Genomic DNA, 18526 nt, shown 5'->3' on the forward strand with positions numbered 1-18526 from the left:
AATGCCTCCATGACAGAAGAGGGCGCTGGATCCATTTTAGATGGTTTTGAGTCCTCATGTGGTTGCTGGGAATTTAACTCATGACCTTTGGAAGAGCAGGCAGTGCGCTTAACCTCTTAGCCATCTCTTCAGCCCATCATTTGCTTTCTTAATAATCGCCATTCTGACTGACATGAGATGGAATTGATAGTAGTTTTTAATCTCCATGTCCCTAATAGCTATTGATGTTTAACACAATTAAAAAATAATTATTTTTATGTCTTCTTTTGAGAACTTTTTATTTCAGTCTATAGCCCATTTTAGAATCTGATTATTTGTTATTAATATTTTGTGTATTCTAGATATTAATGCTCTAAATTATTTAAATTCATTGTATCTAAAGGACATCATTGCCAATAATATGATTCCATATTTCAAAGGTTTGCTCTTGATTTACTGAGTACCTAATCGATGCTAGGTTCTGTTCTAGACTGAGAAATTGCTGAATATAAATTATAAAACATTATTTTGTCATAGACTATATTGTAGTGGATAGAGCAGAAGATGATTGAATACACACACAGCTACACACGTAACCACTCACACAGGCGTGCACATGCATGTACATCTGTCACAATCCATCTATCTATCTCTAGTTATAAATGAATACCCTGTGTTAGGTTGTCGTGTGTGTTAGGTAGGAGAATAAGACAGTGAGAGGGACTAGAAATTCATGGGGAGATGTTTGAGGTGTTAACTGTAGGCAAGGAAGGTGTCACTGAAAAATAGTAGCTGTTTTCAAGCTTCAGCCATTCTGTTCATATGGAACCAGTTGCTGTTTGTGCCCTGTTTACACAAATAGCAGCCTCAGCTACTGAGACCAATGTTGTTTCAAAAGTAGGTTTATTTTTCTATTCCTGTGTATTGTGAATGAGTGGGAAAATTTAGAATTAAAAAATTTAGATTAAACTCTAGAGCATGTTTGTGTAGTTGTGCGTATGCTGTTGTATGAACATATGTTGTTGCTTGAGTCAAGAGCTGGTGCAGTACGCAGCATGTAGACTGATCTTTATGTGTGTGGTTGTGGTGGAAGACATAGTACTAGCTTTCAGATCTGGCATTAACCTGATTGTCTAAGGCTTCCATTCTGAGTACTGGCCATTAGTGATGTACCACAGAGCTTGCTGTGCATAGGTAATTGGCCTTCATTATTATCTCTTCTATCTTTGAAATTGAAGTTATACATATTCAAAATTACTACACATTTATATGTGTATTAATCACAGATTAATCGATAAGTAATCTATAAATAACTGATGCTTAAATACGTTGTTAGAATGTACAGGTTATTGTTGTGTCTGGCTGTGTTCAACTTGTGAATACATTTTCAAAGGCCTCTTACATGCAGCAGCTTAGGTTTGGAAGTTTAGAAAGCTTCATTTCTTTCCTTTTTCTATTCTTCCCCAACCCCCCAGAGTTTATGGTGTTCTGGCTAAAATATTTACGTAGCTATATATTCCAGTTTGGGTTTTCTATTTTCTAGTATAGTCACAATGTGCTTCAGTTATAGAATCATAGACCACATGCAGTGTAAACCTATAACTTAAATCTATCCAAATGTAATTTCTTTATTTATTGATGATTGTTAGAGTGTGCTATCTCTGCGGGATTGTGAGTAAATATGAGTGATAAAAACAATAAGATACTATCTGGACCACAGGAAGCTTTTAAACATTAGTTATTCTGACCCATTTCTGGTTCGTAAGTGTGATGGTTGGTACTCAAGCTTTTGTACATTATGCAAACCCAGTAAGCCTTTTTACCTTGTGGGTATGTTACTGGTCTGAAGGGAACGGAAAAAGACAGAGAGAGAAAAGAGAAAAAAAAATCATATTTTTAAATTTAAGATGGTAATATAATACTAATTATACAATAACAATGTAGGGATATATATTTTTAATTATTATTTTTATGTACTTTCATATTTAAATTACTGTCTTCTGTTGCCTGTTCACCTATTATTTAATTGCTAGATCTTACTATGTTTCCTTTATTTTAAAGTTTTTTTTAAAAGAAATAATTCTATAATAACCATTTAATAATTTGTAGTAGCCATTAGTTGTTTTCTCATTGTGTGTATGCTTGATCAAAAAACATTTTATTTATTATTTAATTTTTTTTGATTACAGGTAGATGCCACTGAAAGTGAACCAAAGAGTTTTATCTTTATGAGTGAGGATGCTTTGACAAATCCACAGAAACTGATGGTTTTAATTCATGGTAGTGGTGTTGTCAGGGCAGGTCAGTGGGCTAGAAGGCTTATTATTAACGAAGATCTGGACAGTGGCACACAGATACCTTTTATTAAGAGAGCTGTGGATGTAAGTGACATTTCCTTTGTTTTGGGGGGCATCTTATAGTTCTATTTTATTGTATATTATAATTTTATTGTGTGTTTTCCAGAGTATATTCATAGCATAATCTAATTATTAAGTCATTACCTACCTTACTTACATGATGATTATTATATTTCAGTATTGAGGGAAAATATAGTGATTCTGATCACATGAGGGTTTCAGTGGCTTTGAAATGAATGTTTCTTAATTTTTTTCTTTGCTTAACAATATGGATTGAGTTTAACTATTATATCATATATTTCTCAACGATGAAAATACTTCTGACAACAAAACAAATCAAAATATGATTGCACTGCAAACCTTGGCCTTCCTCCTTTAGTGAGTGTAGAAATAAATGGACGTGCTGAGGCTACCTAATCTGCTGACTGAGCGAAAATACCACACGGAAAATGTGTCTGCATTTTCAAAAGTATTTTGAAGCCCACAGATAAAATGTTTTAAACTTAAGACAAACATCAGATTGTAACATTTTTAACCATGTGGTTGTAATGTTCAGCTGTTGTTTTAAAGTCTTTTTAATTTATGCACTAAACAGCCAGTTTTCACAAAGTATGAGTTTTGTATATATATATAACTAAAAATCTTCCTCAGAAAAAGTGTCATCTTGTATAAAACAGTTAAGGTAGAATTCTAAAAATGACACTATATTTTATAATTAATATGGAGATACAATCGTGAATACACAGTTACAAAATAGAACAATAAATATTTGAATGTGTTCAGTATTCTGTTGCCCCTGGTATAATGTTAACATTTAAGCCAAATCCTAGAGAATGCTTTTCTTAGTAGATTTTATAAATGCTCTAGATGCTGCGTATTGAGTTTCTAAAGTTAAGTGTTTGTCCACTTGTTTCATCTGTGCAGAGCCAGGAAACACATAACTTTTGTTTACTTGCTAACTCTAATTGTGATTTTAGAAAAAACTGTAGTAACTTATTATTCAGTTCAGAAATTAGAGCAATTAAGTATCCAGTTAATAAGGTGAAGTTCAGACTAAAATAACACAGGAGTTAGTGTTTTTAAAACTGTCTCTTAATTTGTGTTTAAGATAGTGAACTATCTCTCCAATGCTTTGACTCATGAGTATATCAATGTATGTATATGGTATAGAGTGAACATTATTGTAAACTATATGTACAATTCAATAAATATTTGAGAATAATAGTAAAGAAATTAGGAGCTTCCAGTGAGTGAGTACTTGATGAAGTGCTTCTTGTAATTTTATTGCCCCTGCTGCAGATTACCTTCTTAGTCTGTTCTAGAACATTTGTTAATATGCTTTTTGAGGTAAAAGTGGATGTAGGAAACTGTCAAATGTCTTTGTATGAATACACTATTGATTTGCTTAACAGGGGCTGCAGTTTCTTAAGTAACATTAGAATAGTAATTTTCCTTCTTACGTGGAAATGATGTTTTGAGTATAACAATATTCTGCTTTGGTTTCTCTGCTTTTCTCAGCCATAGTAAGTCATGAGTCTTTGAAAAGAAGCAACCGGTTTCTGAGAACATGGCATGGCTGCATCCTAGTTGTAGCTAGTACATTCTCTCTACCTTTTGAATGTGAGATCTAGTGTGTGAATCTCATCATGAATTTCTAAATATATATGTTACTCTCCAATACAGATTGATTTTTTTACTATGTGGTTTCATGTGTTACAGCTACGGCTCTGGAGTAAGTAGGGATGTATGGCATTTTAGGGGAGCAGGCAGAGGAAGACCCATTAGGAGGAGGTGCAGCCGCATTCTTAGCTTTTTAACATGGTAGTTTTGTTTTTGTGTTTTGTGTTTTTGTTTTTATTGTTATTTCTGAAGTTTCACTTTAAGAAAGGTTTCCATAGTGTAGTAAAAGTTAGCTGTCATTATTAGGATATTTCATCTTGTTGTGGGTGTCAAGTTTAATATTTTACATGAAAGCCACTATCATCTCCATGCAGTGTAAATTCTCACCAGATTATTAATATATGATTGGAATTTCTAAATTATGTCCATATCTACATGTTGTAACCCTCTTGAAGGGGAAGCCATTTTATGAAAAATATTATGCGCTGGGTTATGATGCATACATGGCTTTAATCCCAGCACTTGGGAGGCAGAAGCAGATGGATCTCTGACTTAGAGGCCAGCCTAGTCTACAGAGCAAGTTCCAGAACTGCCAGAGCTGCACAGAGAAACCTTGTATCAAAAAACAAAAAACAAAAGCAACAACAACAACAACAACAACAAAAACCTTTAAAATTAAAAAAGAAGAAGAAGAAAGCAAAAAAGAAAGAAAAATATTATGTTTTAATGTGGCTTTGCTTCACTGTGGTTAATGTGGGGATATGAGGTTTGTAACTTAAAATTTCTCCAGAATTTTCTTGATTACATAGAACATGACCATAAAGTGATAGGTGTTCTATCCCTTGCGTTTAGAACTTTATCATAAAGTATATATTATGATTTCACTAGCGAGGAATGGTGCCTATCAATTACCTTCCTGTAAGTGCTTCTGAGGAACGCTGTAGTGATAGCGTTCATTGCGTACCACAGAGCTCAGGTAAGAACATTCATCATGTATCTTCACATCTATAATTCAACGTCTGTATAATTTGAGTTACTAAATTTGCTGTTCTTGAGACCCCCCCCCCAATTTAGGCATTTCTGTCTATATTTGTAAAGGGGTCAAGTAAAGGAGATGACACTTTAATTATTTCAATACTAATAGATTTAAGACAAGTGTGCGCAGTTTAAGGACACACTCCACCGACTTCCTCCTTGTCCCAGCTTTGCACTGTGGTAGGTTTTGTGATGAGCTGGGTGCAGGGCTCTCCAGAGGTTGAGATGGGGAAATAGGAGTTCAGGTCTAGCCCGGACTGCAGAGTAGGCCTCGTTTCAGAAAAATCACCAAAACTAAACAAATAATATATTTTTGGAGAAATATTTTCAGGCACTGGTTTTCAACCTCTCTAATGCTGTGACCCTGTATATAGTTCCTTATGTTGTGGTGACCCCCCCCCCCCAAGCACAATATTATTTTCATTGCTACTTCATACCTGTAATTTTGATTCTGTTATAATGGAAATGTTTTCCAATTGTCTTAGATGAACACCGTGAAAGGGTCAGTCACGCCCACAGGTTGAGAATCACAGCTTTAGGAGATTTTTATTGATATGTAAAGTAAAAAAAAATAATTAAAAAATAATGTTTTAGAATCTTGTTAAAACTTGTTTCTTTGTTGCAGCCCTCTGCTTTTTCATCAGAAGGTCTGATTGGACCTGAGAAGTCTTATGATAGGCAGGATGTGTGCTGATTGGACACCGAGACCACAAATAGCATCTCTTTCTATTAGCAAACATAGACGTGCTCAAGTCACTTATAAAAATACTGTGGTGTCCCTGCCCAACCTGCAGACGTCCTTCTCCACACTCTAAACAGTGAACCGCTGCGGCCATCCTTTATGGTTCTCACTGTGCGCTGTAGGAGACACCTCTACTTGTTTTCATTGTCCTGCCCTCGGGGTTCTGGAACAGCGCCTACTTTACCCTTAACTGTTCTCTAGAATTTGTATTTGGTTTTGTTTTTTTGTTTTTGTTTTTTTTTTTTTGTCATATTTTGGAATGGAAGCTTTTTTATTTGTTATGAAGATATTTTTGCTTAGTCACCTGATTTCAGCTCTGTTTCTTTCTCTTTATTTTCTGTGTGCTCGTGCTGATAATGGCGGACTACCTTTGTATTGAGCTGTGGAGGGACCAAGCTCTTATTTTTTTGTACTTCTGGCCACAGAGGGGGTTTTGATTTTGGTAGAGCTGTAATAATGCCATTCAAAAGTTTTTAGTTGGGCCTACCTTTACTTTCCACGGTCAGTGGCACTCAGTTTCTTAGTTGTCTTGGTTTTCTGTGAGTAGCTGAGGTACTTCTCACTTCTTATGTACTGTCTACTGGGGCAGGTCGCTACCTCTGAATTGCTGACGTGTGACCAAGCTGGCAGTCACCGCTCCATTCCGTCTTCACAGATTTATTCGCAGCCGTGTTGTCTACTCTATCCTTTTTGCTTTGTCTTATGGATGAATAGTAACTCTCCTTCCTCTTCCCTCCCCCCCCACTGTATTTTAAGTATGATTTCTGGCCAAAGCATATATAAAGTACTTTTTGTTGAAAATAAATACTTTTTTCCTAAGATATAGTGTGACTATGGTTTCCCCTCAGCTCCTCGCAGCTCCTCTCCACCTCTCCACCCACCCAACTCCATACCTTCTATTTTTTGTCTTTAAAAAATAAATAGTGAAATAAAACAAACAAACCATAATTTTTAGAAGTGCAAGAAACACACAACCAGACAAACAAAGCCCATAAAAACAGAAAACTAGAAGCTATCATATATAAAAAGCCAGTAAGGGGTGGCAGGGGGGCGGGGAGGGGGGAGGGAGCGGGGAGGGAGGACGAGCCCAAACAAATCAATATGTGTCAAAAGCAAAAATGCCATTCAGTTCATTTTATGTTGGCTGTCTGCTGCCCTTAAGTGTGGTTTGTATATCTATTTAGTCGCTGTGGAGAAAGCTATTTTTTTCTTGCCTACCAATTATCAGTTGAAGATCATTTTGTGATTTTGGAAGGGAGCTTGTGTTAACTTTGTGATTGTTCCAGTTACAGGTAATTACTTTATAATTTGTATAATTTTGAGCAGATGATGTTAATATTTTTCAGCAAATCTTTTATGAACTTCAGTGGATGATTTCGTTCTGTAGCAGTAGTCACACTAGAACAATTTGGAGTTTTCTCTTAAAAGTTTCTATCATAATGGGGTCACATTAAAGAAAACACAATTGCTACTTGACTCTGACATGAATTACATCCTTGGCAAGTCAAGTTAGAGGTGTTCGTGAAATATTTGTTTCACTTTTTTTAAGCTTGAAATTTTCTATTGTAGCTATTGACTTTTAGATCAATTCTTATTTCAGTTTGATTTCTCCCTCTTTTGAACAAAAACATTTATAAAACATATCGTCTACCTGAACCTGGTTAGAATTTTATTATACAAGTGTTTATGGAATTATTATAGATGTCTGTCTACAGTAGGGTATCCCCTACACACACACATGCACACACACACACCAATAACTGGGGCATTAGCTTTTTGGTAATGATATACTAACCTCAATTATTAGTCTTATCACTAAATAGTCTGATGTTTTGAGTTTTAAAAAATTAGAAGACAAACATGGCCATAGAGCTTTTAATAGGATTATAGAAGGTAACTATAGTTAGTATTAAGTAACAGTATTTTTTTAAACATCAGATTATTAGATAACAAGATTTTGGGTGATAAATTGATAATGCTAACCTCAATTTTGTTGTGAATCTAAGCTCAAGAATATTTCTACATGGAAGTTTATTGTTTCCCTAAATTTAATATCCATGCTACCTTGTGACTCTATATGCTCCCTGTAGTGATTTACAGTAGAGCAGTGTACATTGCACAGCTGCTCACAGCAACAGCTAGGAGTAACACAGAACTAACCACCCAAAGTCTACCAGCAGACGACTGTTTGAATAAATGATCCTGTACTTATATCATGAAAGACTGTGGTTTTTAAAAAGAACACACGTATGTACATGAGTGTTTTATCTGTGTGAAAATATAGAGTTAGTAAATGAAAACTCAAGAATGACATTAGATAACCAATTGGTGTGCTTTTACCCAGAGAAGACTGTTTTTTTCCCCACTCTCAGCATTCCTTAGTTGCCTCTAGTTCTTTATCTAGAAGTGAGGCCTTCTGAGCTCCCCCTCCCCCCCACTAGCATGTCTTTTGGCATCATGTTGTGCAAGTCATGTTTGGCAGCCACAGTGGTGAGACTTCAGAGGTGTAGACTCTGACATTTCTAAGAGATAAAATCTCACAGTAAACTTCCTCTTCCTTTGGCTCTTACAAACCTTCCACTCCCTCTTCTGTAGTGATCCCTAAGTCTTAGGTGTAGGAGCTGTGTTGCTGGGCATGAATCAGTTGGGACTCTTCTATATTACCACTCTTCTATATTACACGGATTATGAAGAGGAAGTGAAAAAGTCAGGGTGAGAGCTCTAGTTAGATACAGGAAAGGGAGGGAGGTACAGAAGGAAGAAAGTGATGAAAATAACAACAAGGGTGTCTGATAAAGTCATAAGGAAGTATACTATAAACTCTCTACTTATAATACTTATAATGTTTATAAGTTAATGTATAAATATACATATATACTTTGAGTGAAATTTTCCAATTTGGGCTGATGATGCTTCTGCAAAAGCCAAAACCCCACAGCAGGTGTGACATACCTCTTTTGAGTTGTTGGGCAATGTTATTCAAGGTAAATCCCTATTGCCAAAGACACTACACACTTCAGAAACAGGGCCGAGAGGTCCCTGAGCTAGAACTGAACTGAATTCCTTGTCCCTGAGGACCAACTCTTCAAAATGATCTTTGCAAGCTTCCAAAGGACAGAAGCGCCTAGCCTGTACACCTATAAATCACACACACAAAACAACAACAACAGCAAACAGCACAACACGGTAATCTTAATGGTGCGTTAGTGGCAAATGTACTTTGGCAGTAACCAACAGCTTTCTTATTGGACTCAGGACCTCCTGAAAAAGACAGGGAAACCGTGCTTGGTACTAGACACATAGCCAACTTCCCAAGGCTAGTGACATCATGGATCATTGAGGAGAACTTCCAACTACCTCTGACTAAATCAACATAAAACCTAACTACTTTCTAAATATTTACCTTTATTCTCATCCCTCATTAAAGAAACTTAAAAAAAAAAGCTTTACATATAGGTACACAGTGTTCTGCCTGTATATATTTATGTACACCAGAAGAGGGCACCAGATCTCATTATAGATGGTTGTGAGCCACCATGTGGTTTCTGGGAATTGAACTCAGGACCTTTGGAAGAGCGGGGAGTGCTCTTAACCTCTGAGCCATCTCTCCAGCCCAAGGAAACTTTTTAAAAACCAACTAATAGAGACCATTAAAACCACAACTGAAAAAATATATTTCATATTTTATATAAAAATATATATTAAATAAACATCTTCTTTAAATACTTATTTTCTCACTTCGCAAGAGAATTAGGCCATTGAAGTTGACCTATTAAAATTTTAAAACAATTAAAGCCTTCCCCACCCCCACCCCTCTAATCGATTATGGGACTATTAAACTACAAGTCACTTTTATGTTGCTGGGTATAATTTCAGAAAAAGCAGTGGTTTGTGTTATGACTTGAACATGAAATCTTCCTCCTAGCCTCATTCATCTTAACATTTGGGACCTATCTTTTGGTGCTGTTTTGTTAGGCTACAGATCCTCTGGTGTCAGAGCCATGGCTTGGTTGTTAATCACTATGGACTGGCTTTGGTCTTGCTCCTGGTCCTGGCTCTCTGTCTTCTCTTCACCAAAATGTAGACAAATTGTGCAAGCTGGAGCCTGCAGAGATGGCTCAGCAGTTAAGAGCATTGCTATACTTGGAGAAGTTTGAGTTTGATTCTCAGCATCTTTATTGGGGTAGTTCACAACTGCATGTCACTACAGTTTTAGAATGTGTGGCGCCCTCTTCTGGCCTCCTTGGACACATGCACTCATGTTCATATATGCAGTCACAAACACACACATATGTCCCGGCCCTTGGTACAAATTCGAACCAGGGTTCACCTGAAAGCGAGAGTGCTTGAAAGTGGGGACAGAGACATGAGAAATATTGAGTCAAGTCTGGAAATTTCTGATCAAGACTCTCTTTAATGCAAGTGAGTAGACTTTATATAGCAAGGTAAACACGAGATCTGTTGTACTCTCACTTCCCCTACCCCCAGGCAAGAACACAGTCCTCTGAATAGCTCTCTGTAGGAACTTCTTTAATCCTCTGGATAGTTCCCTGTAAGGAGTTCCCTATTTCTCTAGGTAGTTCCCTGTAAGAACTTCTTTAGTCCTCTGGGTAGCTCCCTGTAAGAATGTTCCTATTTCTCTGGGTAGACAATCCAAAGATAGCCTAGAATACAAGATCTCCTTCAGCAAGGGTCAACAATTTGAAGGGCACAGCGTGCAGCCTAAGCACGGGATTTCTAACATGGCTGAATTTAGCATGGCTCCCTACACACATACACATAACCCAATATTTTAGGAAATCTTAAATATAAAAAATTAAGAGAATAGTTCCAGATGCCCTGCCTTTCTTATCATCAGTACTATATTCTATGAAACTATGAGTCAAAAATAATAGTCTTCAGCTTTGTATCATCAGGTGTTCTTCCATCATGACATGTAACAGGAAAGAGTTACCTACTTGAGCTTATTCTACTGTGTAAGAATTGAAGATTGTGTAGAATGGTCAGATGAATTACACAGTTAAACAAATGTGACTTCAGGATAAGTTGCCTGTTGTTTCAGACTCTCACTATTTCATCAAGTACAGTTTCCAGTTTTATTTCTTAGCAGTTATTTTCATTTTCTTTATTGTTGTTGTAGCTATTTAATACAGCTGCTCATAAGAATGTTTTGCTATCATCTCTGTAGTATAAAGTATAATTTTGAGGTCATTTATAATTTTATGGAAAGATTAACGGGAAATTTTAAATCACTATTGTAATGGGAGATCTTGAAGGGTATCTGTGCTTTTTTTAGTAGTTAGTGGTCAGTATTGACCTTGGAAATAAAAAGGTAGCTTTGAGACTTCTGGACTTGTGATGCCTAGTAAAAAAAAGAAAAAAGAAAAAAAGAAATCCCAAGGTCAATTTTATTCCCAGTTCAGCTCAACTAAGTCCTTTTTCTGTCTTGTCATAATCTTCTGATTGGTGAAGCCAAGCTGAGGCTGTTGGTGTATGTGACAATATAATGTTTCCTAGTAACACATGCCAGGTCTTCTGTGGAGATCCTCCAATAAACATGTTCATATCTAGTTTAAGGCTGTATATGAAGTGATTTGTAACTGCTGACTGACATTCTGAAGAGAATTAAAGCTCTTATAACAATATTTTACACTTCTTTTGGCACGAAATAGCCAAAGCTTTTAAGCAACTTGTTTCCTTTATACAGTTCATGTTTCTGGTGCTGACACACTTTTTTGCACTATTCTTTCTTGCATACAGATTTTTTCATCATAAAGGTTATAGGCAAATAGCCAGCTGTCACATTCCTGAGGTCCGATCCAGCCCCATAGATGAAATGCAGTGTTTTGGCTACATATTGCTTACCAGATTGCTAAGCAGATGTTCTAGGCTATAATTCAAGAAAGTGAGACCTCTTGAAGCATTCCCTGAGAGTCACTTTTGACATCTCTGAATCATTTATTTAAAGGTAATTAGTCCTAGTAAAAGTGAAAATATATAGAATGTGAAAAGAATATTGCCTTATAGTGTGTAGGAGTTGTTGCATGATTCAAAACTTGATTTTGTGTGTTTCCAGTGGTAAAAACATTTTAACATATGCAAGCATTGTAGTTAAGCTCTTTTCATTGAAAAACATGGAGACTGTTAGAAAAATAGTATTTTGAAAAGCAGCATTATTAAAACGGCAATAACAAACAAACAAGACCAGCCTACCTTTTTATACACTAGATAGACCACCATTTGCATAATTGAAGAACTTTCATTGTTTGGAATTTGAAACTTTTATGAAATACAGCTAATGGGGTGGGTTTTATTAGATGCATCTCTCACTAATGTGTTAGCATAGATAAAGATTTAAAGTAGAAATTTAAATCATCACCTAAAAGTAGGGACATTTATAAGAATTATGTATGATATATTCATATTTTGGTTTCCACTATAGAGATTTTAAAGGAGCCACAGAGGTATTGGTTGTATTGCTTTCTTTCACTGATATTCATTATGGTTTGCAAAAGTGTACTTCCAAATGTGTACAATCTGGTATTTTGTTATGAGGAAAATTCTTTTGCCACTGTATTTAAGGAAGGTAAGAGCAAAACTAGAAATAAATGTCTAAATCTCATTTCTATTTACTGCTGAATGAATTTGGATATAAAGGTAGTGAGGGTTCATTGGGCATTTTGTGTGCTCTTAAAAGTCACCTCAAACAAAATCTCAACATGAAAAGTCAAATTCTCTCTGCTTTCTGTTCAAACTGAGCATTTTCTGGCTAATATTTGGATGAATAGCTCTGTAGTATCATTGATGCACAAGTATGACCGTAGCATTTCTTCTAGAACTCTGGGGAACTAACCAAAGGTGTAAATTTCCAGAAGCCACCATGGTTTCTAAGCTTAAATGGCTATATTTTTTAATTGTTCACAGTTCCCAACTTCTCTTGAAATAAAAGAGCTGCTTTCCAGTAAAACAAACAAACAAACAAACAAACAAATAAAACAAACAAAAAAACCAAAGGTTTTTAATGTATGAAAAAAACCAGAGGATCGGCAATCTGTTTTCCGAGTAAAACTGCAGAACTACTTTGTCTACAGAGAACTTAAGAATTTATGCAGAGAATGTCTTATTTGGGTGGGTGGTAGTTGGTCATTAGTCCTCCTGTTCCACTCTTCTTTCCTCACCTTTGCTGTCTGAGCTCCTTCCTTACATATCTTCACTCACAAATTAGCAAGTCTTCAACCAAAATATCAGATTGCTGCTTGTCAATTTTAAATTATGCATTTATATTTTAACACCTTAAATTACATGAGGCTGTTTTTCTCTCTCACCAAATTTTGAAAAGAATTAAGGGAGAAGGTGGAGATCAGTGTAGCTAATAAATAATTGGTAACTAATAAATAATGAATGAGTGTGTTTCTTATCAGTTGGGCTGTCTTATGTATCACCTTAGAGTCAGGCAGACTCACCTGCCGCCCTCCCCATGAGAGTCTGACTGTATGAAAGAACAGAAAAGGATGTGTACTTTGTATGTGTAACTGGCTGCCAAGAATTCAGTAAATGGAAAGCAATAAGCTACAGATGATGTTTCCTGACTGACCAATAGCAGCTCGATGCTGGCGACCAAAGGACAAGGGTGAGGAGGGACTGGATAGTTATTAGGCTTCATGCGACCAGCTGTTTTGCCTTATCTTTCTTCTTTTTATCCTTTTATTTATTGAAAACATTTAACTTTGTGCTCTTTTCAAAAGCAGTGTATAGATTTAGTGTGACTCCAATCAAAATCCCCATGACATTCTTCACATAAATAGAAAAATAAAAACAAACAAACAAAACAACAAAACACCCACAGAACCTAACCTCCTAAAATTCCTGTGGGACCACAAAAGAAGAGCCAAAGCGATCTTGAGTGACAATAACATTACCACAGGGTTACCTGCCATATCAGACATCAAGCAATAGTACAGAGTTGTGGTGAATGAAACATTATGAGACTGGCATAGAAACAGATGCACAGACCAATAGGACAAAATAGAAGACCTGACTGCGAGTCTTGTCTTTGTCTGTTGCTGTAATAAAATGCCCTACAAAAGCAACTTAAAGGAGGAAAGGGCTTATTCTGCCTCATGGTTCCAGGTTACAAATCCAATGTTGCAGGTAAATCAGAGGAAGTTAGGACAGTTGGTCACATTAGGTCTATAGTCAGAGAACGAGGAGTGCATATATGCGAATGTTCAGCTCTTATTTTTCCAGTTTTATACAGTCCAGGATTCTCTACCTAGGGTATGGTGCCACCCACAATTTGGGATATGGGAGTTCTTACCAGCTCAATTAATGTAATCAAAATACTCTCACAGACAGGCCCCAAAGCTCATCTGCCTGGTACTCTGGATGTTTTCCAGTTGGTAGTTAACATACCCCATCACACTTCACCCGCATTGGGTGTATGCAAATCTTTCCACGCCTGTGTTGCTTATTCACTATTTTGATTCTCCTGTGTCTTTGTCTCCTATCTCAGTGTCTTCCTCTGCTAAGCGAAAACATTTGTTGGTCTTGTATGTGGGTAAGTATAGTCAATGATTAGTTCATGAAATTGCCGCACCGCTTAGTAGTATTCAAGCTTCCTCATTAATTACAAGTCGGTACTTTCTGCCATGACCTATACCCCAATTTTCATTAAGAAAGTTAGCAATGAGAAAGTGCCAGATAGATTTCCAAAGTGGTTGTACAAGTTTGCATTCCCACCAGCAATGGAAGAGTGCTCCCCTTTCTCCACATCCTCACCAGCATGTGCTGTCACTTGAGTTTTCAGTCCTAGCCATTCTGATAGGTGTAAGGTGGAATCTCGGAGTTGTTTTTGATTTGCATTTCCCTGGTGACTAAGGACATTGAGCATTTCTTTGTTTCTTAGCCATCTGATATTCCTCTGTTGAGAATTCTGTTCAGCTCTGTACCCCGTTTTTAAATTGGATTATTTGGTTTGGTGGTGTTTAATTTCTTGAGTTCTTTATATATTTTGGATATTAGCCCTTTGTTGGATGTAAGGTTGGTGAAGATTCTTTCCCAGTCTGTAAGCTGTCGTTTTGTTCTGTTGACCGTGTCCTTTGCCTTATAGAAGCTTTTCAGTTCATGAGCAGTAGTGCTACCTCCAGACCTAGTTATACTACACCTGGGCATATACCCTAAAAATGTTCGACCATACAACAAGGGCGTATGCTCAATTATGTTCTTAGCAGCTTTATTCGTATTAGCTAGAATCTGGAAACAACTTAAATGCCCTTCAACCAAAGAATGGATAAAGAAACTTTGGTATATTTACACAATGGATTACTATTCAGCTATCAAACACAAGGAAATCTTGAAATTTGTAGGTAAATGGATGGAACTAGAAAAGATCATCCTGAGTGAGGTAACCCAGACCCAGAAAGACACACATGGAATATGCTCACTTATAAGTGGATATTAGCCCAGCATGGATGTCCTCTGAGTGATGCCACCCAGGACAGATCACTCCAACTTGGATGTGAGCTCTTGAATTTGATTATGTGTTTGTTCTTGAGCTGTCTCAGTGTATCAGGACAGTCTTGCATATAGTGTTTCTGTTTTCAAGTAGTCATGCCTTTCTAAACTTCCTAAAAATTAAAAATATATGATCCTAAGGAGATTTTTCTCTTTTCGAACACCACACCATGCTAGCAAAATGTTTTTAAATTGCCCATCTTTTCTACAAACTTAATAGTAACCATAGTGAAATAAATAATTTTAGTGTCATTATGAGTAAGAAAAGCTATTTATATAGATAGTTACCAATGCATTACTGAATATTTAAATTTTTGTATACATATTAAAAGATACTTTCTATCCTAAGTTCACCTACTTCCTTTTTGTCCAGTTATATCTGCAATTATATTTGTCCTCAATTTAAATACATTTGTATATTCAGCATGGTTGCATCCTCTTGCTTTCTTTGCTGTCTCCTAATCTTTGCTGAACTATTTGAAGAACTCCTGAAAATACTGCTAACTGATACCTCCAGTAACTGAGATTGTTTGTATAATTGAATATTTCTCAGAAGTTTATAGTGTACGAGAGAGTTTGGGAATCCTTGCTCACAGTTGGAGTTACAACTCAGACTAATATTACTGGTAAACAGTAGGAAAAGTAATGCAGTCAGGGCATTTGTATTTAAAACAGCCCAGATAATGACACTGTATAATCAATGTTGAGAATAATAGCCAGCAAGGGTTCCAGAGAAGTTAGGAAAGAAAAATTCTTGAGTATTTTAATACTACCTGTGGAAGAAACACTCCAATTCTATAGACATGAAATTAAGTGAGGTACTTAAGGATGACACTCTGATTTTTTTTTACATACATGAATGATTTGATTTATAGGTCAAACTTGGCTTAAAATAATAAGCTTTTCTCTGTTTTATATATTTTTGTTTCCTATTACATTAAAAAAATAAAAATTAATTTCATTACTCCCCCTTTCCTGCTTTCTTTTTAATTCAGTGGTTCTTAACCTTTGGTCACAACTGTCCTTTGGAAGTCGAACTATCCTTTCACAATGATCACCTAAGGACATCAGAAAACACAAGTGTTTACATTGCAACTCATAACAATAATTAAATTACTGTTATGAAGTAGCAATGAAGTAATTTTATGGTTGTGGTTACCACAATATGAGAAACCATAGTGAAGGGTCACAGCATTAGGAAGGTGGAGAGCCACTGCTCTAATTCCTCCCATGTTATACTTCCCTGCCCTCCATCTCTAATGGTTGGCCTGTTTTTATTAATGCATATATTATTATATGTATTGATACATATGTAGACTAATTATATATAGTTGTTAATATATGAATATAATCTGCTGAGTTGGTTTAGTGTGGTTTGTGTGTATGTGATTTCAGGACTTAAAACTTTGGATTGGAGAGCCAGTTGGTGATCTCATCTTGGTAGAGACTGAGTCTTCTCTTCACAATCATAGGTGGCCTACAGGTCTTTGGAAATGTGTACCTGTGAGATTTCCCCTTTGATGTTAGCATATCTTTGAGGAAAAAGATTGAGAAAGAAATAATAGAATGGAAACACTTCTCATTTTCATGGTTGGTAGAATTAGTATCTTGATAATGAACATCCTACCAAAAGCAATTGATAGATTTAATGCAACCCCCAACAAAATACCCAAAATATTCTTCACAGAAATAGAAAAAAACCATTCTTTGGAGCCAGAAAATATCTCAGATAGCCAAAGCAATCTTAAGAAAAAAGAATGACACTAGAAGGATTACTGTTCTTGCTTTAAGACATATAATATAGTTATAATGACCAAAACAGAATGGAACTGGTAGAAAAATAGCCATGTAGACCAATGGAACAAAATAGAAGACCCAAACTTGTTACTATAGCCATCTTATGATTGACAAAGATGCCAAAGGATATACTGGTGACAGCAGCATTTTCAGTAAATCGTGCTAGAAAAATTGGATATCCACATGCAGAAGAATGGAGTTAGACTCTTATCACCTTGATTTTTTTTTATAGTGATATAGTACAGAAAAGAACACTTGTGTCACCAGTGACAAAGGTAGAAGTTTCCTTTGATTGTTTGCAATAATCAATTCACTTTATGATTGGTTCACTTATAGAAGCAGAAGTTCAAAAAACAGGGGATTAAGAATGAAGTAGTTTTGGATGGTATGAGTTTGGGGACAGATTTGGGACAATTAGACATAAAAAAGAATGAGGGCTCAACCTTGAAAGGGTCAATGGAAAAATGGGACAAGGAAAGAGATAATGAATATTAGAAGAACCAGTGTACTATATTCAGCCATATCTAGTAAATGAATAAATGAAGCAAAAATGAGAAATGAATGTGTTCATTCATTCATTCATTCTTTTTTTCTTTCTTTCTTTCTTTCTTTCTTTCTTTCTTTCTTTCTTTCTTTCTTTGTTCATTTACTGAAGAGCAGAGTCTTTTAAACCTACAAGAAAAGAAATAGACTTGTCTGCCTTCTAGTTTTTCCTTTTGTTTCCTAATATTTATGGGAATTATGACAAAGATCTTCATTTGTGTGAGTCTCCTTTCCTACTCATGAGGATAATGCCTCTGTATTCCATTATTCAGAAGATTTAATGAAATGAAAATTCCGAGCCATACTGCACTGTAGCAATTGCATGCAATATTCCACTGGAGAAGTCAGCAGAGTCTGAAATTTAGGTTTGACAAACTCAATTTTGAATGCTGGTCATAGCTACAGTGACTATATGAGAACATTACGAAACATCTCTGTGCTATATGAGAGAGTAATATTAGTACTTTTTTTTTGGTTTACAAGAAATGTTTGAAATGATGTAAGAATGGAAAAGATACATTGGGTAGTCTGTTCTTTTTCTGTTTTCCACTATGAATGCTGTTATCTAAAAGCTATGGATTTATTTTGCTTTGTGAAATTTCATTTGCTCTTCCTGTATAAACTTGTTACTACTTGTATTTATCTTAAAAGAGCTTTGTCATGAATATTTTAATAGTGAATGTTTTTTGAATGACTATTTCTCTAAAATTTTCTCAGAAAGGCAATGCAAAGTATGTGTTGTATGGAAAGTGTTCACTAGTTTGCTCTTGGTAACTTTGTTAGGAAATTACATCAGTTAAAAGATTCTGGGTACAAATAAATGATCAGCTATCTGATATTTAGATCTTAGAGAACCAAGCTGAAGGTTTTTAGAATTACACCCTGTTGAAACAACATGTGACTATTGAGGTTAATTTAGTGTGAGTTTCTCCTTTGGCTC

The 18526-nt window shown here is 35.8% G+C and overlaps 1 protein-coding gene across 11 annotated transcripts in view; it reads left to right on the forward strand.

Annotated features, from left to right (window-relative positions):
- Nucleotides 1–18526, forward strand: part of ARB2A (ARB2 cotranscriptional regulator A) — a 363769-nt gene that overhangs the window by 86846 nt on the left and 258397 nt on the right. For 10 of the 11 annotated variants that reach the window (XM_084802553.1, XM_084802560.1, XM_084802551.1 and 7 more), the window contains one exon: nt 2169–2360. The exons of the other annotated variant lie outside the window; for it this stretch is intronic. In XM_084802553.1, coding sequence (XP_084658679.1) covers nt 2169–2360 — 192 coding nt within the window. The remainder of the gene's footprint in view (nt 1–2168; nt 2361–18526) is intronic. 11 annotated transcript variants of the gene reach the window in all.

This window comes from Acomys minous, assembly GCF_964271855.1.
Source record: "Acomys minous genome assembly, chromosome: 11".
Taxonomy (NCBI): Eukaryota; Metazoa; Chordata; class Mammalia; order Rodentia; family Muridae; genus Acomys; species Acomys minous.